Source organism: Branchiostoma lanceolatum, chromosome 3 (assembly GCF_035083965.1).
Source record: "Branchiostoma lanceolatum isolate klBraLanc5 chromosome 3, klBraLanc5.hap2, whole genome shotgun sequence".
Classification (NCBI taxonomy): domain Eukaryota; kingdom Metazoa; phylum Chordata; class Leptocardii; order Amphioxiformes; family Branchiostomatidae; genus Branchiostoma; species Branchiostoma lanceolatum.
Window position 1 is genome coordinate 17,025,311 of NC_089724.1, and position 16,711 is coordinate 17,042,021.

General features: G+C 41.7%; 1 protein-coding gene across 1 annotated transcript; it reads right to left on the reverse strand.

Moving 5' to 3' along the window:
- Nucleotides 1-25: 25 nt before the first annotated feature.
- On the reverse strand, nt 26-12,636 carry LOC136429423 (disintegrin and metalloproteinase domain-containing protein 12-like). Its single transcript, XM_066419254.1, has 20 exons — nt 12,561-12,636; nt 11,683-11,780; nt 10,938-11,008; nt 10,701-10,805; nt 10,316-10,431; nt 9,452-9,534; nt 9,147-9,215; nt 8,474-8,640; nt 8,138-8,225; nt 6,736-6,887; nt 5,899-6,076; nt 5,423-5,512; nt 5,017-5,097; nt 4,723-4,773; nt 4,192-4,255; nt 3,910-4,018; nt 3,431-3,629; nt 2,876-3,116; nt 1,925-2,231; nt 26-1,506 (listed from the first exon to the last, which is right to left on the reverse strand). Exons 1-20 carry the CDS (start codon nt 12,634-12,636, stop codon nt 1,332-1,334), a joined length of 2,520 nt encoding a protein of 839 aa, XP_066275351.1. The 3' UTR covers nt 26-1,331.
- Between the last annotated feature and the right edge of the window lie 4,075 nt (nt 12,637-16,711).

A 16,711-nucleotide genomic window follows, 5' to 3' on the forward strand; every position in this document is an offset into this window, starting at 1 on the left:
GTAAAAAAGGCAAACAGATCATGGATCAAGTATTATAACTTTATTCTTCAAGTTAGAAATGGACAAAAGAAGAAGACAAAAGGAACACATCTACAGAACTTCATTCTGGTAAAAATATTTCTGCAACAAATTTAACAAAGGAACAATATCCTTAACTATAAGTATGGCTACTTGCTGTACAATATGTATACATGTAACATGCTCATACATACAAAGGTCTTCACACTTTTACATACTAATCACAAACCTTACCTCAATACTAGTTAACATTGAAGATATGGAAGTCAATTCCACATTACCATGTGGGTGTTTGTCGCCTTTTGTTCTAACATTTGCAAAACCTTTGTAACAATCTAAGGGAGATAAGTAACTTAAGAACAATTTCTAACATTTAGTTGATGTTCTAAATAGTTTCTGCTGTGTTCCAACATGTTAGACAAATGTCTAACATTGCACATGTTTTTTGTATAATTTTGGAAACTGTTGCAACATAGATTCATCATTTGTTCCTACATGTTCCAACATTATGAAAACAATGTGTAACTGAGTCAGTAGGTTGGGAACAGTGCAATTCACACATACCTTCAAATTATAGGGGATTAGGCCTAGGTGCCATGCATAGACACCTCAAGACAAAAGTCCAGATGTGAAATCTAAAAATATACAGAGGCAGACAATAGAGTGCAATTAGCACCTACTTTGATGGGGGCAATAAGCAAAATCTACCATTTGAAAAATGATACAAATTGTAGGAACATGTTCCAACAGTGCAACAATCACATAGATGTTTGAAAATTGTTCTAAATAAAGAGATATTTGAGCAATTATTTTCAAAATATTTCCAAAATATATAGCTAAGTTCAAATATGTTCAAACTTTCATTCTTAATTGTTTGAACAATTTAGAAGAATTCTGACTGAAATAGTCTTTTATCTAAAATTGTTCAAACTTATTAGCAATATTGTTTAAAAAAACTCTCGGGGACATGGAATTGACTCTACTGTACATGTACTTTATGTCTACTTATATTGTATAACTTTTTATGACATTCAAACTGTTCTCATGGAAAATGGAATAGTACTTCCTTTTCCATGAGAACAATTACAGATACAATGTATATTCACAAAGTCTGTCAGACCTGTGTTTCTATCCTAGTTCTCTTTTTTTACTGTAAAAATGTATACAGTTCCTTTGCATTCCATGATTAGTCTCATCTGGTTGGTACTTCTCCTCAGTTATACAATGTAACGTTATGTACATGTCATAAAAAACTTGACATGCAAGGATGACCACAGCTCTCGCTGTCCAGACTACACCATGGTACTACCGACCTAGGCTTCCGCTGTGCTAGTCTCGTCTAGGTCAATGGTGACCATGTTGTAGTTTGGATTGGATATCCCTGTGAAATCTACATCTCTGTCCTCTGGGTCAGTCACATGGGCGGGGGCATTGTTCCCTGGGCTGTTTGCCTGAGTCTCAGGCGGCACGACTCCTCCATTGGTGTCACTGGGAACAGAGAATAGGAAATTCACGGGGATTGTTTGGATTACAGAAACTTTCTGTACAGGAGAAAGTCAGAATGAAGCCTGGTTAAATAGTCTATGCACAGGTAAATGGAAGTCAAGGTCCTCATATATGAACAAGCATCATTTTCATCAACAGGTACAGTGACACAACTGTCTTCGGTATTCAAATTTTCGACAGCGGTGCAACTGGCCCACTCGAAATACATTCTAAATATTCTATGGGAGCCTGTTTGAAACAAGTAGAGCCCCGTGTGATACGCAATATCAAAATCATAACCCGTATCGAATGTTTTTGTGGCCCAGGTATGACATAACAGGTCATATACAAGCCATCAACAATAAGACTTTGTGTTATTTCTAATCACAATTCTGAATCCAAAAGAAGAACTCCATCTCACCATGTTGAGTGTCCCTCAGGCTTCCTTGTCCAATTCCACACCACAGGCAGCCTGAGTCTGGGAGAGTTCAGACTCCCCAAGGTCTCACCCATCATGGGCTTCTGAGACGATTTCCTTCGCTTGTTCTTCTCTGGTTCAGATGGGGACTTCTTGGCCTTGAAGTCAGCCATATACTTGGACATTCTGGAGGACTTGACTCTCTTCTTGACGGCATCCTTGTTTTCATGACAGAAAAAGTAGACCAGACCGGCCAGTGGCAAGATGGCCAGGAGGAGGACAAGGAAGAACACAAGAACTCCACTTGTACCTGGGACAAAAGAAAACAAAGTCTTATTCCTTCAAGTCAAGTTTTAATGCTCAATTTTTTACTAGTTCATGATACCGCCCTGGTACATGTAATTATGAAATATGCCCGAAGTCAAGTTCTTGATTGTCATCTGTGAAAAGGATAATCATGATAATACCAGTGTCAAATAATATTTGGTAATCAGGTGAAATTAATGTGCAAAGGGGTGTCACCCCATGAAATCTTGTCCGCAGGAGTAGGGGAGGATTATGCAAATTCATGATTCAATCAAAACGAAGAACTAGAAACTGTAAGAAGAGTGGAAGTGATCTCGAACCAGTTTAGCTCAAGTGAACTCAATGAACAGTTGAGCTGCTCTTCCACTGGTCGTGACAGAGAAGACAGATGCTATGTACGAATTTACAGGTTCACTGTCCCAGGGAACTTCAGGTCTTTTCGACAGGAACATTGAGCAATGGACTATGGCTTAACGTCCCATCCTAAAGGCTGTGACCCTTTCCAGTAGCGTGCATGTCGAGCGAGTGACACAGCCGGGATTCGAACTTGCGACTTCCTGGACCAGAGGTAGGTCCACTAACTACGCACTCTACCTCTAGAAACCCTGTTCACTGTTTGATCCTACTCTGTTCTACAGCTTATCAGACCTTCTTTGATGCTGATCCACCAGTGCCCGCTCCCCTGGGGTGTGGTCTGCACCTCTGTTGTCATGGTGATACCGGTCTGGCCTGTTGCTGTTGAACTGGGGACACTAGAAGCTGGTTGTTGTGTTGTGACCCGTGTTGTTGTTTGTGTTGCTGTGGGAGCTGATGTCCCCCATGATGCTGTTGTCATGGTGACGTTAGGAAAGAGAGAAGTGATGATCTCACACCTATGGTTATAGCACACCTGGGTGGGGAAGATAAAGAATCTTTTCAACTTTAGAACAACTTTCAGCTGAACAAGCGTTTCAGTTAGGTAATTTAAGTTATTTCAGACACTAAAAGCTCATGAAAATTGAAACTAATGTAATGAAGCCATTTTATTTCAGCTTTTAGTATGTTAAGTTTAGAAAGTTGTTTTCATAGCTAACAGTAGCTGTAGATTCAGGAAACTTTTTCTATTTATAGCCCTATTGAGTGCCAAATACAAGGTGGTTACAGCAGAAGGTAGCAGAACTTCATATAAATGTCCAGACTTCCAACCAGAAGCCTGTCGCCCACCTTATCCTGTCCACACTTAGTCCCTGCCATGACCAGGCCCGGGTCAGTGATGTCGCCGCCCAGGTCCACGTACACGCCGCGGCACGTGATGACCTGCCCGTTAGGCAGAGTGACCGTAGTGCTGATGATCTGAAAGCCTGACCCGATACTGGGTTCATCGTCTCCTCCCTGGCACTGAAGTTTCCCGCAAAGGGCATCTCTAGGAAAACAGACATATACAAACGATACCATTAGCATTCATGTATAAAAACAGGGTGGCCACCTATGTGCCTGACCTATCAAAGTTCTCTATAATGAACAGAACAACAGTGTACAGCAATTCTAAATGTGTGATTTCAACTCTTTTGAAAATACAGCAATTAAAGGACAAAGTACTAAACAGACAACTAATATTCACTGCCATGTGTTTGAGTGTCATGCTCAGGATTCAAAAGGAATCTACTATTGACAGTGGTGTTACAACTCAGTTGTTTACTGACTTCTCAGCACATGGCAGGTAGTTCCCATCCTGGTCCTTCCCACAGTGTCCGTACTGGTCTGCCCGCAGGTTCACAGACTGGAAGCATATGTCGTGGGCCTTGTCTGCACCTGGAGCACACAGGTCAGGTTAAAGTCAATGTTGGATTTGTTAAGACTGTCATGCATACAAAATTGACATTAGATCAAAGTTTACATATCTTGGTAAATGGCATGTTAAGTGATTGAACTACGGTGTACAGTTGACTTCATGTAGAAAGTTGAACTAATAACTTGTTTCCTACCATCTCCCCATAGGGCCCTACACTGGTCAGCGTGGGTGAAGCAGCCACCATTGTAGCAGTAAGCCTGCGGATATTGTAATCATACATTATCAAGGCAGAGAAACATCAGACATTACTTGTCCCCCGTGTAAGTCCAAGAAATCTCCCATTTACAATCTTTGATTCACAGTGGCATGTAATTACTGGAAATGCATTTAAGTACGTGTGGTTTTTATTTCGCGCTTAAAGGCGAAAATGGAGTGTGCGTGGTGGATTTAAGTTTACGGCAGCGCTATAGTCACATACTGCTGCAGTATTGGACAAAAATATTTGCGGTGGTTTTAAGTTCGCGGTGAAACGGTCGCCACAAAAAAACGCGAACATAAAACCACCGCTAGCATTTCTGCATTTACAGTAGTAAGGCATGAATGACTTCATCATGTGTTGTTCCTAGCAATTTGGGTAGAGCTGTAATCTATGCATACAGTTATATTGTATTCCTTTCACTAACAAATGTCTTTGAAAAGGAAAAGTATATGATCTTGGTCTCACCTCCGTGTTCTGACAGGGTATCCCATTCTGGATGAACTGGTTATCTGGACACTGCAGATAACAAAATAAAAACTTTGACTTGACTTGATTTGACTTCAGGAAAAAGCTATAATTACAACACATTCAACACAGACAAGTACCTGCGTGTCAGTGTATGGCTAGCTGTCTGGATTCAATTTGGTCATACTCATGACCGCACAGACTGCAGAAGTTTTGGGCAGCCTTGAGCAACTGTTAGATGTGTACATAATAGACATGCCATACCAATGATTATAATAGCAGATGATGGCTCACCTGTGGAGACTGTCCACTGCAGTACTCAGCAATGTCACAGTCAGTCGTCTTCTGTCTGCAGAGTTCTCCCAGAGGCTTCAGCTAGAAAAAAGGTTCTTCATTCAGTGGAGCTTGTATTGTAGTAGTCACCATGGGTTACCTTGAAAATCTTTATGCCAATGTTAAATGGGCTACTTGTAAAATTTACAGTTCATTTAAAAGTTACTTGGATGTAATGGTCCCAGAATCATTCCTTGTGGGACACAAAACACTACTGTGACTGGGACATAATTAATGGCCTCTCTCCATCAGAAATTATTTAATCTAGCTGCTGTTTTGCTGTTCAATTACCTGAAAGCCTTGTCAACAGCATTCCCTTTTGTCACATAAAGCACACGACTACAGTAGAGAGCTGCTGTTCCCTTACCTGACAGCCCTGACAGCATCCCCCCATATCACACACGGCACCTGCCAGCAGGGTGCAGTCGGTGGGGTCGCAGCAGGTGCTGTTACACTCCTGTGGGATTAAGGTCAACATCAGCTATTGGTTAATCTATACCAATATCAAAGTTTATAAACATAATATCAAACAAGAAAGTAAATCACATCAATGCTGTGATATTGTTTCAAAATGGTAAGAAAATTTGTTTCAAATTGGCACATTCTATGCCAAAATTTGAATTATTTGGCCAGAAAACTGACAAAAATATGGTATTCAATAGTGTCTACAAAGTTCGCTGAGTGACCCTGATGCATACCATAAGAGTGATCCTCCTTAAAGTCTTCATTTCTGCTGACAAAAAAAATTGACATTCTGATGGAAATGTGTCCGCTATGATAAGTGTTCTACTGTCTTGGTCCACTCACCAATACGAGAATTTTGAAGTCTGTATAATTTCCTACCTCTATTGTTCCACAGTCACACTCTTCTCCCTGCTCCACATAACCATTCCCACAGACTGGACCTCCATACAGCCTGTCTGGGTCAGGCACATTGTACAGGCACGGACCCACACCTCTCTCCAGGGCCTGTCTCAGTCCCTCTGCACTACAGGTCGAGAACTGCTGCGCTGGGAGGGACCTGTAGTGTAGGATATACAGGTTATCATACAGGCAGCCTGTCTGGGTCAGGCAGTACAGGCATGGACCCACGCCTCTCTCCAGGGCCTGTCTAAGTAACTCTGCACTACAGGTCAAGAACTGCTGGGCTGGGAGGGACCTGTAGTGTAGGATATACAGGTTATCATACAGGCTGAGCCTGTCTGGGTCAGGCACATTGTACAGGCATGGACCCACACCTCTCTCCAGGGCCTGTCCAGTCCCTCTGCACTACAGGTCAAGAATTGCTGGGCTGGGAGGGACCTGTAGGACAGGTTATCATACAGGAAGCCTGTCGGGGTCTGAGACATGTTATACAGGCATAGACCCTTACTGGAGTTTCCCTCTGCACTACAGACTGAGAACTGCTGGGATGGAAGAGTACTGGTACCAACATCTTTGATTCGAGATCCTTTCAAAAGCATGAGTTCTCGGCATAAGATTAAAGGCTCAAGTCTAAATAACAATTCTGTTTTTCATGTGTCTGTCAACAGGAAAGACTACTGGTTACTTTGTCAGATACAGGTACAGGTCGGGGTCTGTACCTAAATCTGATGTTACATTTAGGTATGCAGCAAGCTAAAAAGCTATTGTGTGGTTAATATGATTCATACTTAGGTGAAGGTATTAAACTTTGCATACCCCTGTGCTGATTTCATGATGCAGCCCCCATCGCTATCCGCTACAGGACAGCGACAGTTCCCGCCGGTGTCGTGGTTCAGACCCAGGTTGTGCCCTAACTCATGAGCCACTGTCGATGCCACGTACAGCACTGGGCCTGGCGCAAATATATCCTACAGGAGAGTGTTATATTAATGTTTTATTTGAAACTATCACAATGTGAAAGGGAGGGCAAAACATGTGCATAAGCACCTTACAAGTTGCCCTTCTATACACTAAAGACAACGTGAACAATATAGCACAGTAAAATTCGACTATATCAACAGATATACAGTCAAACCTGGCCGAGCAACCACCTGGCGCAGGCAACCACCTGCCATCAGGACACATTGAAACAGTCCCATCCATTTTTACATAGTTAAGACCCTCTCCCAAGCAACCAACTGTCTTCCCCAACCAGCAACCACTTTTTGGCAGTCCCAAAGGGGCATTCACCCTCCCCTCAACAACCAAAATAGATTGACAGCAGCTATAGCAGCCATTTTAAATGAGGATTTCTGCAAAATGATACAGTTACCCTATGCCTCTTTTGTTTGGAAGGCATCCAAACCAGCAGCAGCCTTTTCAAAATGAAGATTTCTGCAAGCTCTGACTCTATCCGCCATTGATTTTAACACCAGGATCAGAAACAATTCTGATACTCACTGTATTTCACAACAATACCAGAAACACCATCATAAAGATATATGCAGTTGAATAACAGTTAAAATCTGTTACTGTACCTTTTTTGTGTCATCAGTCCAAATCAGTGAAGCACATAAATACTGTGCAAAGTACAAATTGAGCTAGTGGGAATTCTGACATAAAGAAACTGAATGCACTATATATAAGTCTTGTTTTGGCGGTACAAGGAACAGACATAACTACCAAAAAAACATTTGATTGCTAGATAAACACAGTTCTGATGGTCAAACAATGGTTTATTGAAATTTGTTTACATTATAAGCAGCAAAGGGATTATAAACAAGACTGCAAGGCTATGGGATGTATCTTTTGTAGATATGTTTCTTGGGAACTGAAGTGTATTTCGTGCAAATTTGTTTTTTTTGTCAACCAGCCAACTTGTTGGGACCAACCACCTGTCCGCAGCAACCACTTTTACTCAGTCCCTTGAGTGGTTGCTTGCGGCAGGTTTGACTGTATAATGCAGTTCATGACATATTACAAAGAAGCATAATCCAGATATAATTGATGAAGAAGTCGGGTCCAGGAATATGAAAGATCCTGAGACTGTAGCTGCGTCAGCAACTTCAGCACATTACAATCATGTACAACAGCAACAAGCCGTAGAAGTCTATATGAAATAACATTACTATAGATTTTTTGACTGATTTTCAACATGATATACTAGTAATCCACTTACCTCGCTTACTCCCCCTGATTGGGCTGACGAACAAATGGAGGCAAACGGCGCCATGCCAATCTCACCACCGCCAAAAAACGTCTGTCCACTAGAGTGCAACATTGTGCATGTCATTATTGAAGTCTTGTATACTAGCCTGCCATGTACTGCCAACATTGTTACTTGATACGGTTCAACACTCTAACACAACCCAATACCACCAGTAGTGTGAGTATAAAGAAACAAAAATGTGAAGTAAAAAATAATAAGGCAGTCTAAATTTCCACATTAGGCATGAAATGTTTGATTTTAGGAAGAAGTGGATGTCCCTGTCTGAAACAGTGAGTCTATCCTTACCTGACTAGCTGTGCGTTGTCGTTACTCTGTTGTCTGACCAGTGTGGTACGTCTCCACTCCAGGAACCTGTCCAGAGTGCCCTGGATGTTTCTGTCCACTGTGATGGGGTTGGTAGTCCACACCTCCACACCCACCAGTGCCACACGGATGTTCAACGGCTTGTAAAACTTTAATGGAAAGAAAAACAGAAAATGCATCATTTAAAACCGTAAAGTGGGCTTAAAGAAGAACGTCTAGCAATGTACATAAACTTCTTAAATGTCATCCTAATTTGAGGTGAAAGCATGATGATTTTTTAAAGTAGCTTAGTAGTGCAATGTGTCCTTGCAATGGCTCGCGTTTTCAGCCAACCACATCGGGTCGACCTTACTCTTCTTGATAAGTGGGTTGGCTTCTCTTATGTGGAAATGTTTGAAGCCTGAAAAAGCGGACAAACCTCTGACTAAAGACAAAGCATGATGCCTGATACTAACGCCTGAAGCTCACTGATACACGGGGGCTGCTGGCCTTACAACATATCCGAGCTAGGGCCAGCCCTGGGCTCCAATTCCCACCCAACGCATATAGCAAAGTAGCTTATCAGCACTTGTGTTACAGGGACATGTAAGCATGGTAAGGTTTGCAAAAGTTTGTCAATATGACACCAAAGAGTAAGCTGCCCAGGTGCCCTCACCGTATCCACATAGTTAGCCACCTCTACCATCCTGTCTTCTGCTGCTGCCTGGCTACCCACCTTCTGCACCTGTTCATGGGAATCAGAGAAATCACATATATGGTTGGTTGCTTTCAAAAAAAAGAAAGAAGGAAAAAAAGAAAGAAGGAAAAAAAAAGAAACTTTCTAATACGAACCTAATGTTACATGTAGCTCTATTTGAGCCCGTCTTTAGCAGTCAGTCAGGATGACTATTTCATACAGTGCCTCTGTATATTGAAATTAAAATTCAAGCTTCTGCAATATTGTCTTTCTGTATTTCTCACCTCTCTATTGTCGGCTACTAGGATCAATTCCACATATTTTGTCTCACTGTAGACGTCACGTTTCACCTGTACATACAGTGCCTCTGTATATTGAAATTAAAATTCAAGCTTCTGCAATATTGTCTTTCTGTATTTCTCACCTCTCTATTGTCGGCTACTAGGATCAATTCCACATATTTTGTCTCACTGTAGACGTCACGTTTCACCTGTACATGAGACACAATTAGTAGCTGTAACAGTGCCATACTTAGTAAAATGTCTTACTGTTGTTTGGTTCAATTATATTTAATATAGTAATGTAAATGAAAAACATTATATATTAATTTGGCACAGGTTTACTGTAACAAAATTCTGTAGTATAAAGAATGCCTTGAAAGTCTATATCACACCAACAAGGAGATATGAGTGACTGTACATAGTAGTCGTCACATTTGTGCTGGATGATATTGATTACTTTTTCTATTTTGTGCAACAGCAACACCTACAATTATCACTTTATAATTGTTTTGCCATGAAGTTTGCACTAAAGTTTCCAATTATAGAATACAGCTACACATATTTACCCTCTGCATAGGGAAACTGCTCTTGTTCAAAGTTGACATGACGAGCTCAGCATCATCAAACCCTTCAAATATGTCATAAAGTAAACCTCTGTTAAGTCATGAACAAAAAAAAACAATTAAAACCATACATGTACACATAAAATGATAATCAAGTTTCCTTTTATAAAGACAGTAATAATGTAATAAAGCAAGACATGTTTAGTAGTCATCTCCTGTGATGAGAACACAGTCATCCAGGTCTTGGGCAATGAAGGACTGCCAAGAATTTAGGTATGAACCACGGATCCCATACAGTACTGACCACAGTGCCCTCCCTGCCTCCACTCCAGTTGGATGTCCTGTTGTCTGAACACAATGTGTTCTGAGCTGGAGGTTGGTTGGAGGAAGAACACATCTTCATCCACATGGATGGACCCTCTGTAACAAACCATTAGAGAATAGTAATCGTCTTCTTCTTGCTTTAACACACATCATTATAATTATGGTGCTATTGTTGTCTTCATTTCTTCCTGTGTTTTTCTCCTGCCTATTTCAGCAGTCAGAGTTATTTCCCAGAGAAAAGTTAACGTTGTACCTGGTTCCCGTAAAATGTTTCGCCTCAAGAGAAACGTTGCATGTAGCTTATAGTAGTATTTTACTAGTACAAATTCAGTACCTGCATCACACCCATAAGAGGCCACACCTACCTGACACCCTTACATGTGCTGATGACAGCCACAGAGCCGGGCAAGTCTCTAACTCCACCCTGGTAGTGACAGAGATGTCGCTTCAGACTTCTTGGGATAAGGTTTCTGCTCATACCGAACAATATAACTGTTAAAATCTCAATCCAACTTTATTGTAACAGAGAGAAAATATCAAATTCATAGTCCACAGTCCATTGCTGATTCAGCAGATTGATGATGACAACCTTTCAGACTCACCTGTTTAATGTTAGATCAAGGGTGAAGTTCCTCCCAAATGCTGCCAGAGAAATGGTGAGATCCTCATTCCCCTGCAAGGGAAAGTTAAAGTTTATGATAACTAAATACTCAAAACAACAATGTCTGCAACTACACGTGCCCCATTGCATTCAGGGTCTTCAAACCACTTTCTGCTACAATGGTAGTGCACTGAACGGTGTAAAAGTTGCGAGTTGTATTAAAGTCACAGCATGGAAACACCAATTTTTTTTCTTTTCAGTGGTCCAATTATAAAACAACCTAAATTTGATGAATTACTGCCTGGAAAATAAATTGACCTAACGATCTTTAAAGTCAACACAGTTTATTTTCCCCATTCACACAATTGATGAATTAATACAGAAATCCTGTGCACATAGTTACAATGTAAATCGGTTGGAACTATGCATGACTGCCCTTTGGACGTGCCGTGTTACACCTGCTAAGTGTACCTGGGTGTGTCAGTGTTACCTGTTCAATACCCCTGAGGTACAGGTGAGGTATTTTGGGCTGGAATTAAAAATGTGACTTGCACATTATTACTTTTAGTCTCATATATTTGATAGAATCAAGTTGAATGTTGTGTTGCCCTTTGAAATATTGTTAAAACTCTTTGCTTTAAGCAACTGGGGCAAATGAAATCTTAACATAACAGAGAGAAGGTTGTTAAGTTTAAAAATTGCCAATTTGTAACCAAAACTGAAGCAAATTGTAGCCTAACCCATACCTCTGCCCTGTTGGCCTGCTGGTGCTCTATTCTGTACGCCTCAGTGATCTCGTAGTATTTCAGCGAATGACGGATGTCAGCTGTTTCCTGGTGCTGGTCTAGAGATAAAGTTCACAAACCATGTTATTAGTACATGTACTTGATTAAATAGAATAAATCCCACAATTAGTATGCCAGGGATATTTTCTTCAATATCCGTCTCACAGTACATGATCAGTGGCTTGAGTGTTTGTCTGCAAAACTAATGATAGGGTGTTAACAGGAAAATCTACCCATTGAGTTATGTTGAGTTATCCCCCTTACATGTTCTGTGCTGAATCTTAAAGCTACACACTATACTGTTTTGAAAGTTACTCTTTCCTAAGGCCTCTTTATCGCATTTTGTCTCTTGAAGATTGGGACACTAGAAACTTTATTGGTGTTGCCCAGTAATCTGGAGTGAAACCAGGCTTGTCTGTTGATACACATGTACCTATATTATAAGGAACAGTTCCTAGTACATGTTTATCAACAGACAAGCCTCTGGAACTGAATACAAGGCTATCTGTCAATTTGACACCAAATTTCCCATGAATTAGAAACCTATAAACAAAGAAGCGAACATTTACCACAAGATTGTGTTCCATCTTTCCAAGAAACAGCATTTTTTTTTTTTTACAAATCAGTCAACTACAACAGCTAGCACAACATATGGCCTTGAAGTCTAAAGCAAGATTCTAATCTTACGGTACCAAAAGTCATGATGTAACCTGCCAATTTTCTTAACAAGTCCTGTACAATTGTCCTTGTTGGGAGGGGCAGTAATAATCTCAAGATCTATAATTACATACCAATCAGTGCAAGTCACACTCCTAACTCTAGCCTAAACACTTCCTCACCTGTGCCCCAGGTAACAGGTAACACTGACACAACCTGGCACAGCAGCAGGTGGAACACCTGTACAGGTAACCTCATCTTGGGGAGACCCAGGTGTGAAGGGCGGCCATGTATAGTTCCAGCGGTGTCTGGGGTGAGGTAAGGAAAGTCAACATGGAGAGTAAACAGACCACTACAGGATACAGTGGGCGTACAGGGGACGGCTGGTTTGTTTAAACAGTCAGGGATTCATTTGCATGGACAGCATCAGAATGTGAGGAAGTGTCGGGAGGAAGTCTGGAGGGAACTCAGATAAGCCTAGGTTACACATAGCCGAACATGGCCTCCCGACTCTCCCCCGACCATGGTTGGAGTCATTCGGGAGTGATTCGGGAGCTAGCTCGGTTAGCGTTCGGCCGAGTCGGCTGGCGTTCGGCTGAGTCGGCTGGTGTTCGGCTGCGCCAGCCGAATGTTTTGAAAATTTCAAAACATTCGGCTCTGGACAGAGAGTCTGACATGAGTCGGCTAGTGTTCGGCTGGTGTTCGGCGCGGTCGGCTAGTGCTCGGCTGGCATTCGGGATTGAGTCAGTAGTAAAATTAGAACCTTAACCACGCCAGAAACAATACTGACTTACTCCCAACTAGTTTCCAACCTACCCATAACTCACCCCAAGGCCGTAGACAATACTCTGCGAACTAATTCTCAACCAAGTGACTACTATCGGAACGTGGGCGAATCACCCCCGACCTTCACACGACCAAAAACAAAGAAGAACACTAAAAGCAGTATTAAAGCTAGCCATGATCCGAATTAGATCTCTCTGTGATGTTAACAACATAATAGATTGGATTATTTTAATTAAAACCGAAAATGACCCCTCCTTTGAAAATCGCTGAATATGTCCATTTAAATTCGTGAGAGGGTCTGCAATCGGTCGGGGTTTAGTCAGGAGAGATTCGGCAGTCTGCGGCCAGAGGTCGGGATGGTTGGGAGTAAGCTAGATAGCATTCGGGGCCCATTCGGGAGTAATTCGTGTATTGGTTAGGAGATGATCGGCGCATCTTCGGCACCAAAGATAGGCGTGGCCCAAAAACTGGTCAGAATGCTCCCGAACTACCGCCGACCTGAGTCGGCTAGCGTTCGGGAGCCATGTTCGGCTATGTGTAACCTAGGCTATAGCAGGCAAACAATTATAGGAAATGGGGTAGTGTATATTACAACAGCAGGGGTATCTTGGGCAGTATCTTGGAAACTTTTTGCTACAATATCACCCTTCACATCATGGACAATTACCGGGGGTAAATCAACTGAGCTAACTTTTGTTCTGTTCTAAGTGGAAGAAAATATATTATCACAACTAGCTTTCCCTAAAGTGTGTATCCCTAGGTCGCAATCTGTACTCATGCGGATTTTAGCGGACTAACTCCTCTGGCATATTATCCGTCTATTTGGCCAATTTTTCCTTTTTTGCCAGCGACAGCGACCTGTGGACTGGTAGAGGCTAGCCTTTTCTGAATTCCGTCTCAATTGCTTAAGCCTCACTTTCTCGTCATCGGGGGATGAGGGGCAAAAATCAGTCCCTTGCTTTTTTGCCTCACCCTTCCTCCAAAAAGTTGGAACAGTCCAAAGATAACTTAGTTATCCTTCACCCTACTCAGGTTACAAGCCACACTTAAGGCCCGGTTTGGACACGCACGCGTTTCCAAGCACACTCGGAGCATACTCAGCCGAAGTCCGATCTAAGTGTTGTAACGCAGTACTGTAAATGCAGACATGTTCGCGGTGGTTTTATGTTCGCGGTTTTCGCGGTGAACTCTCTACCGTGAACTTAAAAACCGACCGCGAAAAGCCGTTCCGTGCCGTTCGGACTCGGGCTAAATGTGCTCCAAGTTAATCTCCAAGCAAATCTAACGGTTGCAAAGACCGTACCCAACTGGCAAAAGGAGTTTTTATTGCAACCCTTGGGTTGTAATAAAAACTCCTTTTGCCAGTTGGATACGGTGATTGCAACCGTTAGATCTGCTTGGAGATTAGCTCCAAGTGTGCTTGGAAAATAAGTGTGAAAATGCATGTATAAACTGTGTTAGGCCTAACCTAAAAATACATACACGTGTCAAGGTGGGGCAAGGACATTATTACCTTCGCCGAGAAGGTTATGTTTTAGTCAGCGTTCGTCTTTGTGTCCTTCTGTAAACATTATAACTCAGAAATGTCTGGATGGATTGCTTAAGACCTCGAAATTATCAGATGTTGGGTCCCCTAGCTGTTTGCTATGGAACTGCAGCGGAACGTCCGGTTTTGATATCTCGTGGACATGCTGTGGTCATGATTTTGAGTGGTAGATAGCTCTTGGGAGCTGGGGGAGTAAGTCGTGTAGGTCTGCCCCCCCTAGCGGCAGTTGGAACTGCAGGAGCCGATTTCGTTTCAAATTTTGAAAGAGAATAACTCAAGAAGGGGTTGACGGATCATCATGACATTTGGTATGTGGATGCTAATTTGCATAATTAATGAGGAAAGTTTACAAATCCGCTGCATCCATTATAGTACTCTCAAACATGTGTAACTGAGAAAGACAGGAATAGCGATAGATGTCAATTATGATTTATGAATTAGAGAAGATGATCAACTGACATAATTCATGCAAATGAGGCCCGTGTACATCAAAAATGGGAAACATTCATGATATGCCACTCGAAAAGGTTAACATCAGTCGGCGAAGTAACCCAGTTCATGTACTTTGTCCAAGGTGATGAAATGTCCCGGTGATTCGATGTGTTTATGCTGTGAGACCTCTGAAGAAACCGAGCTAGGCCGCCTGTGCTCCAAGAATCTGGTCTTTGGGGCGCGATTCATTACTCGAGTTATGTGTTCCTAAGGTCACGTCCCAGAGTAATTGTATCACTCCTGAAGGTCGACGTAAGAGTGACTGAAAGTTTGAGGCGAGCTACATTTACTTGTGTTGAAGTAAAGTATCAAAACTGTCAAACTTTATCATGGAATTTACCAACACAGATGAGCTTTCATGCCAACGTTTGTTATATTAATTCGGATGAACGTTGCCGCGGACGTACAAAATTAAAATAAAGGTCATTCACAGGTAGTGTCTTTTAAAGGCACCCAGAGCATTTCATGAGGCGTGAAAACTGGAAATATTCTAGTTGCTGTAATCTTTATGAAATCGACATTTCATGCCACTGTTTACCACATTTGCGTGCGGATTTCTTATCAAAAGTGCTCAAAAGCGGCACAAAAAAAAAACCCAGAGGGGGAAGTTATTTTCCAATAGATAATGATTTTGGGAAGTAAAAATGAATACTTATTACAGTATACGATTAAGTACCCACTAGTCCCGTGCGCATCAAAAAGCATTGAGTATTCTACTAAATTCCTCAGGTGATCCTCTATTTTCTAATTAATCAAATTAAACAACCTCAGCCTATGCCTGAATACAATGTACCTGACAAGGCCTGTCAAACGTTGGGTTACACAAAGAATGTCAAGGGGGTTAAGAAAAATTTGTCTTGTTGTTTGTTCCTTAATATCTTATTAACAACTGGCCTTCTTGTTGTGCTTAACCCCCCTCATGCATGCCAACAATATTCACGATGAAAGAAATGAGTATACGTATAGGGAATACACTGGTAGGGTCTGCACGGGTTTAGTGGGTTACATATTATTTTACAAAACACATCTTGTGTAATTCACCACAAGCGGAATTCTGCAAAAAATCGGCTGTTTATGTATTCATTGATACATAATCTAGTGGAAAATAACACTCCCTTCTAGAGTTTAGGATTCCTTTAAGAGAGCGTACGCCAGGTTACCATGTTGTCCTTGGTAGAGCTATGACCGAGCATAGGTCCCTCGTCACATTATATTTCTAAATACACGAACATGGAAATTTCCACCATGAAAAATCTTCATTCATAAGCAAGCTGTGGCGTTTATCGGGCTGAAATGTGGCCTCCCATGTCAGGTGTGAAAGTTCGCAGTTCAATTGTGCCTCTTCATTATAAGTGAAAAAACGGGATAGACTCCATTTGATACAGAAGTCATTGTGTGTGACCTCACGTTAGTCTAGACTTGGCCATGATCACTCATAAATTTAATGCAAGGTAGTGTCCGCAAAAGTCGATATTCAACATAAAATGATCAATAGATTTGAGGCAGAGC

Coding starts and splice junctions, on each gene's coding strand:
- LOC136429423 (XM_066419254.1), bottom strand. CDS start 12,636: ATGAGGTTACCTGTACAGGTGTTCCACCTGCTGCTGTGCCAGGTTGTG. Junction 6,888..8,137: donor AATCAGGGGGAGTAAGCGAG/GTAAGTGGATTA, acceptor ACTCTCCTGTAG/GATATATTTGCGCCAGGCCC. Junction 4,019..4,191: donor TAGGGCCCTATGGGGAGATG/GTAGGAAACAAG, acceptor TGTGTGCTCCAG/GTGCAGACAAGGCCCACGAC.